This window comes from Dendrobates tinctorius, unplaced genomic scaffold (assembly GCF_039654945.1).
Source record: "Dendrobates tinctorius isolate UK_male_01 unplaced genomic scaffold, ASM3965494v1 ptg000194l, whole genome shotgun sequence".
NCBI lineage: Eukaryota > Metazoa > Chordata > Amphibia > Anura > Dendrobatidae > Dendrobates > Dendrobates tinctorius.
The window spans coordinates 1,776,247-1,786,774 of record NW_027361861.1 but is presented as its reverse complement, the minus strand read 5'-3'; the positions used below and the strand labels follow the sequence as shown (position 1 = coordinate 1,786,774).

The window sequence follows — 10,528 nt, the reverse complement described above, 5'->3', positions numbered from 1 at the left end:
TCTGCTAAGGGCACAGGACTACTTCACCACATCAGTGGGAGACTGGATGGAGCCATGTACCGTAAAGTCTTGAGTGACAACCTCCTTCCCTTCGCCAGGACATTAAAAATGGGTCGTGGCTGGGTCTTCCAGCAAGACAATGACCCAAAACATTAGACAAGGCAACAATGGAGTGGTTCAAAAAGAAGCACATTAAGGTCAAGGAGCGGCCTAGCTAGTCACCGGACCTTAATCCCATAGAAAACTTATGGAGAGAATTGGAGCTCCGAGTTGCCAAGCGACAGCCTCAAAGTCTTAATGATTTAGAGATGATCTGCAAAGAGGAGTGGACCAAAATTCCTCCTGACGTGTACGCAAACCTCATCATCCACTACAAAAAATGTCTGCTGTACGTGCCAACAAGGGTTTTGCCACCAAGTATTAAGTCTTGTTTGCCAGAGGGATCAAATACTTATTTCTCACTGCAAAATGCAAATACATTTGTATAATTTATACAAAGTGATTTTCTGGATTTAATTTTTGATATTCTATCTCTCAATGTTAAAATTAACATGCCTTTAAAATTATAAACTGTTCATGTCTTTGTCAGTGGGCAAATTTACAAAATCAGCAAGGGCTCATATACTTATTTCCCCCACTGTATGATGCGGACAGTAGCACTCAAAGGAAAAACCTATACCCCCAAAAGTGAGTGTGTGTGTGTGTGTGTGTGTGTGTGTGTGTGTGTTAATGATTCAATTGCTGGGAGTAGAGCACAGATTACTAATTTCTTTCTGATAACGGTAGGGGTGAAAGGAGACTGGGGCTATATAACTTCTCATACACTGAGAAACCTGCTGTAAGCTATGGTGAGGGCATGTTCCTTCTCCAGTGTGTGTGGTTTTTTTGCTTGCTTATGGTTTGTCCTAATCATACAGGGAAAAGTACATATCCCTTGTGAAAATATCTTGATAACACCCACTTGAACATAGCAATAGATAACTTATTTAGGTGCCAATTTAATTAATTGCTGATATCTTTGCAATAGAGGTTAAACTCTGCAGCCACTTTTGCGTCATATTTCCAATTCAACATGAATAACTTGCTGAAGGGTCCTAAATAAAATGTATATAAAATTTTCTTGCAAACAACTTGTTTAAAGGGAACCAGTCATCACTTTTCTGGCTTACCAGCTAAAAATATCATTAATTGAGTGTCAGCTATGCATTCCACAACTACTTATGAAACCTCCTGACTCCCCATGTATCACTCATAAAAATCTGTTTTATTGCTCCCGCACTGTATGGTAATGTATCCAATCCGATAGGGGTTGCTTCGGTTCCCTCACTCCACCCCTCCTCGTGTTGCTGTACGCATTCCTTGACGTGAACGCAGATTGCTTAGAGATTTCGCGCTTTTGCAGTCAAATTGGATCTTGCGCGTGCGGTCTGCTTTGCCCAACTGCGGGCAAAGCCAAAAAGCAGTGCGGCGCATGCACCATACTGCATTTCGGCTTTGCCCGCAGTTGGGCAAAGCATTCTGCACACGCGTGAAATCTCTAAGCGATCTGCGTTCACGTCAAAGAATGCGTACAGCAAGCCGAGGAAGGGTGGAGTGAGGGAACCGAAGCAACGCCCATCGGACCGGACAGAACACATTACCATACAGCGCGGGAGCAATAACAAAGGTTTTTATGGGTGATGCATGGGGAGTCAGGGGGTTTCATGAGGAATTGTGGAATGCATAGCTGACACTCACTTAACTGATATATTTTAATACCTGGTTTGCAGGTAGAATAATAAGGCTTAAATTGCATATTTTCTATTGAACATTCTAGATTAAGTTGTGGGATCTGCGGATGGTGAAGCCTGTGCGGAGCTATGAAGGACATGTTAACAGTTATGCTTGCCTACCAGTGCATGTGAAAGAAGATGAAGGGTTGCTGCTTGCAGGTACAAAATCATTTCAACTATTCATAAAGATAATTCAGGGTCTTAAAGTGCTGGATTGTGTGGACAACTTTTACTGCTAATCTAGTTCATAAGAATAGGCTGGCAGACTCCCTTTTTAACCCCTTTCTGCCATATGACGTACTATCCCGTCCATGTGCCCTGGGACTTAATTCCCAGGGACGGGATAGAACGTCATAGCGATCAGCGGCGTTCACGTGGTAAGCGCCGCTGATCGTGGCCGGGTGTCAACTGATTATCACAACTGACACCCGGCACCATGTCAGGGGTGGTCATGGACCTCCCCCGACACGGTAACCCCTGGCACAATGCGATCAAACACGATCGCAGTGTACCAGAGGTTTAGGGAAGCATCGGCAGGGAGGGGGGCTCCCTCCGTGCTTCCCTGAGCCCCCCAGAACAGCGCGATGTGCAGCGCTGCTTTGGGGGCCTCCTTCCCTGCAGGTCCCTGGATCCAAAATGGTGGCGGGGACCTTCAGGGAGCCGGCTTCCTCGTGCCTGCAAAGCGCAGGCACGAGGAAGCCTTCTGCTCTGCCTGTGACAGATCACTGATCTGTCACATGACTGTGATGTCCCCCCTGGGACAATGTAATAGTTTAATAAAAAAAAAAAAAAAAAAAAAAAAAGTGTTAAAATAATTTATATAAAAAAAAAAAAAAAAAAAATCGCTAAATTTTAAATTTCATTTTTTGGAAATAAAAAATTAAGTACACATATTTGGTATCGCCGCATCCGTAACGACACGCCCTGTAAAACTGTCCCATTAGTTAACCCCCTTAGCGGACCCCTTAAAAAATAAAATTATTTTTTGCTTTGTTTTTTTATCATACCGCCGAACAAAAAGTACAATAACGCGCGATCAAAAGGACAGATATAAATAACTATGGTACCGCTGAAAACGCCATCTTGTCCCGCAAAAAAACAAGCCACCATACAACGTCATCAGCGAAAAAATAAAGTTATAGCTCGCAGAAAAAAGCGATGCAAAAAATTTTTTTATATAAATGTTTTCATTGCATAAAAGCGCCAAAACCTAAAAAAACTTAAATGAGGTATCACTGTAATCGTACTGACCCAAAGAATAAAACCGCCTTATCAATTTTACCTCACGCAGAACGGTGTAAACGCACCCCCCCAAAAGAAATTCATGAAACGCTGGTTTTTGTTCATTCTGCGTCCCAAAAATCGGAATAAAAAGCGTTCAAAAAATGTCACGTGCCCAAAAATGGTACCAATAAAAACGTCAACTCGTCCCGCAAAAAATAAGACCTCACATGACTCGGTGGGTCAAAATACAGAAAAAATTATAGCTCTCAAAATGTGGTGATGCAAAAACTATTTTTACAATAAAAAGCGTCTTTTAGCGTGTGACAGCTGCCAAACCTAAAACCCGCCATAAATAGTAAATCAAACCCCCCGTTATCACCCCCTTAGTTAGGGAAAAATAATAAAATTAAAATGTATTTATTTCCATTTTCCCGCTAGGGTTAGGGGTGTGTTGGGGTTAGGCTTGGAGTTATAATTGGGGGTTTCCACTGTTTGGGCACATCAGGTGCTCTCCAAACGCAACATGGCGTCTGATCTCAATTCCAGCCAATTCTGCGTTGAAAAAGTCAAATGGTGCTCCTTCCCTTCCAAACTCTGCCATGTGCCCAAACAGTGTTTTACCCCCACATATGTGGTATCAGCGTACTAAAGACAAATTGCACAACAACTTCCAACAACCAATTTCTCCTGTTACCCTTGGGAAAATAAAAAATTGGGGACTAAAAGATCATGTTTGTGGGAAAAAATGATTTATTTATTTATTTTTTTTTTTTATTTTCATGCCCGGGCGTTATAAACTTCTGTGAAGCACTGGGGGGTTCAAAGTGCTCACCACACATCTAGATAAGTTCCTTAGGGGGTCTAGTTTCCAAAATGGGGCCACTTGTGGGGGGTTTCCACTGTTTAGGTACATCAGGCTCTCCAAAGGCAACATGACACCTGCAGACCATTCCATCAAAGTCTGCATTCCAAAACGTCACTACTTCCCTTCCAAGCCCCGACGTGTGCCCATACAGTAGTTTTCTCCCACATATGTGGTATCGGCGTACTCAGGACAAATTGGACAACAACTTTTGGGGTCAAATTTCTCCTGTTACCATTGGGAAAATAAAAAAATTGGGGACTAATTGATCATGTTTGTGGAAAAAATATGATTTTATTTTCACGCCCGGGCATTATAAACTTTTGTGAAGCCCTTGGGGGTTCAAAGTGCTCACCACACATCTAGGTAAGTTCCTTGGGGATCTAATTTCCAAAATGGGGTCTTCATTTGTGGGGGGTTTCCACTGTTTGGAAAGCCCCTGATGTACCAAAACGTGACATGGTGTCCGATCTCAATTCCAGCCAAAAAAGTCAAATGGCGCTGCTTCCCTTCCGAGCTCTGCCATTCGCCCAAATAGTCGTTTACACCCACATATGGGGTATCAGCATACTCAGGACAAATTGCACAATAACTTTTATGGTCCTGTTACCCTTGGGAAAATAAAAATTGGGGGTGAAACCATCATTTTTGTGGAAAAAATGATTTTTTAATTGTACAGCTGTACGTTATAAACTTCTCTGAAACCCTTGGGGGTTCAAAGTTCTCACCACATATCTAGCCATGGGGGGGTCTAGCTTCCAAAATGGGGTCACTTGTGGGGGGTTTCCACTGTTTAGGTACTTCAGGGGCTCTCCAAACGTGACATAGCGTCCAATCTGAATTCCAGCCAATTTTGCATTGAAAGTCAAACGGCGCTCCTTCCCTTCTGAGCTCTGCCATGCACCGAAATAGTGATTCCCCCTCCCCCACACACACCAGGTATCAGCGTACTCAGGACAAATTGCACAATAACTTTTCTAGTCCAATTTCTCCTGTTTCCCTTGGTAAAATAAAAAAAATTGGACCTGAAGTAATTTTTTTTTTTTTTGTGAAAAAAAGTTAATGTTCATTATTTATTTTTTTTTTTTTTTTTTTTTTTTTTTTTCTAAACATTCAAAAAATTCCTGTGAAGTTCCTGAAGGGTTAATAAACTTCTTGAATGTGGTTTTGAGCACCTTGAGGGGTGCAGTTTTTAGAAAGAAAATACCCAAAAGTGATACCAATCATATAGACCCCTCAAAGTGACTTCAAATGTGATGTGGTCCCTAAAAATAAAATGGTGTTGCAAAAATGAGAAATCGTTGGTCAACTTTTAACCCTTATAACTTCCTAACAAAGAGAAATTTTGGTTTCAAAATTGTGCAGATGTAAAGTAAAACATATGGGAAATGTTAAGTTTTTTGTGTGCTGTATCTCTGTGATTTAAGGGCATAAAAATTCAAAGTTGAAAAATTGCGAAATTTTCAAAATTTTTGCCAAATTTCATTTCTTTCCACAAATAAACGCAAGTTATTTGAATGAAATTTTACCACTAACATGAAGTACAATATGTCACGAGAAAACAGTGTCAGAATCACCGGGATCCATGGAAGCGTTCCAGAGTTATTACCTCATAAAGGGACAGTGGTCAGAATTGTAAAAATTGGCCCGGTCATGAACGTGCAAACCACCTTTGGGGGTTAAAAAAGTGCTCGGAAGGGAAGCAGCGCCATTTGATGTTTTTGGCTGGAATTGAGATTGGACACCATGTCGTGTTTGGAAAGCCCCTGATGTACCAAAACAGTGGAAACCCCCCACAAATGACCCCATTTTGGAAACTAGACCCCCCAAGGAACTTATCTAGATGTGTGGTGAGAACTTTGAACCCCCAAGGGCTTCACAGAAGCTTATAATGCCCAGGCATGAAAATAAAAAAAATCGTGTTTTTTTTTCCACAAACATGATCAATTAGTCCCCAATTTTTTTTTTTTCTATTTTCCCAAGGGTACCAGGAGAAATTGGACCCCAAAAGATGTTGTCCAATTTCTCCTGAGTACGCTGATACCTCATATGTGGGAGAAAACCACTGTATGGGCACACGTCAGGGCTCGGAAGGGAAGTAGTGACGTTTTGGAATGCATACTTTGATGGAATGGTCTGCGGGTGTCATGTGCGTTTGGAGAGCCCCTGATGTACCTAAACTATTGAAACTCCCCATAAGTGACCCCATTTTGGAACTAGACCCCCCCACGGAACTTATCTAGATGTGTGGTGAGCACTTTGAACCCCCAAGTGATTCACAGAAGTTTATAACGCCCGGGCGTGAAAATAAAAAACATTTTTTTCCACAAAAATGATATTTTTGCCCCCAATTTTTTATTTTCCTAAGGGTAACAGGAGAAATTGGACCCCAAAAGTTGTTTTGCAATTTGTCCTGAGTAGGCTGATACCCTATATGTGGGGGTAAAACACTGTTTGGGCACATGGCAGAGGTTGGAAGGGAAGGAGCACCATTTGACTTTTTCAACGCAGAATTGGCTGGAATTGAGATCCGACGCCATGTTGCATTTGGAGAGCACCTGATGTGCCCAAACAGCGGAAACCCCCAATTCTAACTCCAACCCTAACCCTAATGGGAACATGGAAATACATTTTCTTTTAATTTTATTATTTTTCCCTAACTAAGGGGGTGATAACGGGAGGTTTGATTTACTATTTATAGCGGGTTTTTATGTTTGGCAGCTGTCATACGCTAAGACGCTTTTTATTGTAAAAATTTTTGCATCACCACATATTGAGACCTATAATTTTTCCGTATTTTGACACACCGAGTCATGTGAGAGCTTATTTTTTGCGGGACAAGTTGTCGTTTTTATTGGTACCATTTTCGGGCACGTGACATTTTTTGATCGCTTTTTATTCCGATTTTTGGGACGCAGAATGAACAAAAACCAGCGTTTCATGAATTTCTTTTGGGGGGGTGCGTTTACACCGTTCCGAGTGTGGTAAAATTGATAAAGCGGTTTTATTCTTTGGGTCAGTACGGTTACAGCGATACCTCATTTGTCTTTTATGTTTTGGCGGTTTTATGCAATGAAAACTTTTATATAAAAAAAATTATTTTTGCATCGCTTTATTCTGCGAGCTATAACTTTTTTTTTTTTTTTTTTTTTTAAATTTTTTCGCTGATGACGCTTTATGGCGGCTCGTTTTTTGCGGGACAAGATGACGTTTTCAGCGGTAGCATGGATATTTATATGCGTCTTTTTGATCGCGCGTTATTGCACTTTTTGTTCGGTATGATAATAAATCATTTTTTGCTTCGTTTTTTATTTTTTAAGGGGTTCGCTAAAGGGGTTAACTAATGGGACAGTTTTATAGGACAAGTCGTTACGGACGCGGCGATACCAAATACGTGTACTTTTATTTTTTTTTATTTTTTTATATTTCCAAAAAATGAATTTATTGGGGATTTTTTTTTTTCTAATTTAGCGATTTATTTTTTTTTTTATTAATTTTTACACTTCTTTTTTAACTTTATTAGGTTGTTCCAGGGGGGGGCCATCACTGTCCTGTGACAGCAGCGATCTGTCACAGGCATAGACGCAGACTTCCTCGTGCCTGCACTTTGTATTCACTGAGGAAGCCAGCTCCCTACAGGGCTGCGAAGGTCCCCGTCGCCATCTTGGATCCGGGGACCTGTAGGGAAAGAGACCCCCGCAGAAGCGCTGCACATTGCGCTGCTGTGGGGGGGTTCAGGGAAGCACGGAGGGAGCCCCCTCCCTGCCGATGCTTCCCTTTAACCCCTGGTACACCGCGATCGTGTTTGATCGGTGTGCAAGGGGTTAACGTGTCGGGGGCGGTCCGTGACCCCCCCTGACACTGTGCCGGGTGTCAGCTGTGATAATCAGCTGACACCCGGCCGTGATCAGCGGCGCTCACCACGTGGGCGCCGCTGATCGCTGTGACGTACTATCCCGTCCCTGGGAATTAAGTCCCAGGGCACATGAGATTAAGGGGTTAAAGGAGAGCAGCGATTGGTGGGAATCTTGGCATATGGACCTCCACTTCTTAAAACTTTTGATGTGGGGTTTCGTCTTTTTCCTTTTTTGCAGACAAGGTTAAGGGTCCAGGCTTTGTTCTTGAGTATGGGTGTTTTTGTTTAAACCCCCCCCCCCCCCCCCCCTCCTCTGGTTTTACTCCTTTTGCTCTCAAGTGCAGTTTTTGGTACTTATTTAACCCCTTACTGCCATTGGATGGAATAGTACGTCTAATGGCAGTACCCCCGCTTTGAGGGCTCCGGCGGTGAGCCCGCATCAAAGCCGGGACATGTCAGCTGTTCAAAACAGCTGACATGTGCCCACAATAGGCGCGGGTGAAATCGCGATTCACCCGCGTCTATCAACTAGCTAAATATTTAGCGCGCAATTCTGGCCGGAAATATGTGCACCGCTGACCCCAGTCACGTGATTGGTGGTCATCGTTTTGTCGGCATAACAACCAGAGGTCTACTGGAGACCTCTATGGTTGTTGATGCCGGATTGCTATGCGCGCCACCCTGTGGTCGGCGCTCATAGCAATGCAGTAATTCTCTATGTAGCAGAGGTGATCAAGCTAATGCAGCTTCTAGCCTCCCATGGAGGCTATTGAAGCATGCCAAAAGTTAAAAAATAAATTAAAAAAAGTTTAAATCACCCCCCTTTCACCCCATTCAAAATAAAATAAAAAATCACACATACCTAATATGTGTATGGCTGTGTTCAGAATCGCCTGATCTGTGTGTAAAAAAAAAAAAAAAAAAAAAAAAAAAAAAAAAAAAATTAACCTAATCACTAAACGGCGTAGCGAGGAAAAAATCAACGCCAGAATTGCATTTTTTTTTTTTATCGCCGCGACATTGCATTAAAATGCAGTATCGGGTGATCAAAAGAACGTATCTGCACAGAAGTGGTATCATTAAAAACATCAGCTCGGCATGCAAAAAGAAAAGCACTCTCTCAACCAGAGATCACAAAAAATGAAGCCGTTATGGGTATTGTGCAATTTTGTTTTTGTTTTTTTTTTTGTTTTTTTTTTTCTAGCGAACCTAGACATGTTTGGTGTCTATGAACTCGTAATGACCTGGCGAATCATAATGGCTGGTCAGTCTTAGCATTTAGTGAACCAAAAAAGCCTCACAAAAAAACAAGTGTGGGATTGCACTTTATTTTTTTATTTTTTTTTTTTTTGCAATTTCACCGCACTTGGAATTTTTTTCCCATTTTCTGTTACACGACATGCTAAAACCAATGATGTCATTCATAAGTACTACTCGACCCGCAAAAAATAACCTCCTCACATGGCTCTGGAAAGAAGGTGAGCGAAAAACGAAAACGCAAAAGCTCTGGGGGTTAAGGGGTTAAATCTGCCATACAGTTCCAGCAACATGAATCCAAGTAGTCATTGCACATGAGGTTATTATGCAGAACACACTAAAGACATGCCCCAGAGGATCCTGTCAATTACACTACTTTCAGTAAAAGCCATAAAAACTAGCACCAGACCCATATATCTAGAACTGTATGGAGGATTTAAAAAAAAAAAAAAAAAAAAAAAATAGAAGGCAAAGTTTTAATCTTATTGACCTGGCAAGCAACACTGTTCTAGATCACAGAACACTTTTTGTAGCATAAATATGCTTTTTCCAGTGCTCCAGACTGCAATGTATTTTGATCAATGTAGACGCAGAAAAGTGTTTGACTTGTGCAGTATATAAAGGGGTGAACATGTTTATATTTTAGTAAAATGAGCTGCTGCTCCCAATCTGGAGTTTTTCCTACTCTGGAAATCTCAATCTGTTTCATGCACCTTGTGGGGGGGGGGGGGGGGATTCAGTTCACAAGTCCAGTGTAACTGTATTATATGCACTTGGTCAGTGACCTTGTATGGCTGGAATGGGCACTTTTTTTTTTTTTTTACTTTCCAAATAGACTATTAGCCAACACCAATTAAAGTTGATGCATTTCCTTTTGCAGTTGGACAAGATTGTTACACAAGAATATGGAACTTCCAGGATGCCCGACTTCTGAGGTCCATCCCATCACCATATACAGCCTCCAAGGAATTTATACCAAATGTTGCATTCTCTGCATATCACGGCGGAAAAAGACCTGTACCTGGTTTACTTATGGCTGTCAAGACAGAATTGTATCACTTTACATACGACAGTCGAGACTTCTAATACCACTGAAGAACGTGTTTTGCAGTGACTTTACTCTAGTTTATACTTCAGTATCTTCACCATACCGGATGGCATGGGAAGAGCATGAGTATTTTAAACAGCCTAAATCATTAATCTCTGAGTTTTAACAGATTCTCAAAGCTATTAAATTTATTTTTTACTTTATTTGGCTATTTTTTTTTTTATTTTTTTTTTTTTTTGCTTAAAACCAGTTTTTAGCAGTTGGTTAGAATATATTACTCTGTCGCCTAATTGGGGGACACAGAACCGTGGGTGTTATGCTGCTGTCCACTAGGAGGCGACACTATGCATAATCTGAAAAAGATTAACTTTGGCTCCTCCTCTGCAGTATACACCCCTGGACGGCGTCAGCCTTCTCCAGTTTTTGCTTAGTGTCGCAAGGAGGCACACCTTTTTTTTCTTCCGTTTTTTTTTCCTTTTTTCGTCCGGAAATACAGATGAAGAAAAGTG

At 41.6% G+C, this 10,528-nt stretch overlaps 1 protein-coding gene across 4 annotated transcripts in view; it reads left to right on the top strand.

Annotated features, from left to right (window-relative positions):
• Positions 1-10,222, top strand: part of DCAF4 (DDB1 and CUL4 associated factor 4) — a 50,915-nt gene extending 40,693 nt beyond the window's left edge. For 3 of the 4 annotated variants that reach the window (XM_073552697.1, XM_073552695.1, XM_073552698.1), the window contains exons 13-14: positions 1,817-1,931; positions 9,831-10,222. In XM_073552697.1, coding sequence (XP_073408798.1) covers positions 1,817-1,931; positions 9,831-10,057 — 342 coding nt within the window. In that variant the 3' untranslated portion in view covers positions 10,058-10,222. The remainder of the gene's footprint in view (positions 1-1,816; positions 1,932-9,830) is intronic. The other variant, XM_073552696.1, reaches the window with a different exon arrangement.
• Positions 10,223-10,528: the final 306 nt, after the last annotated feature.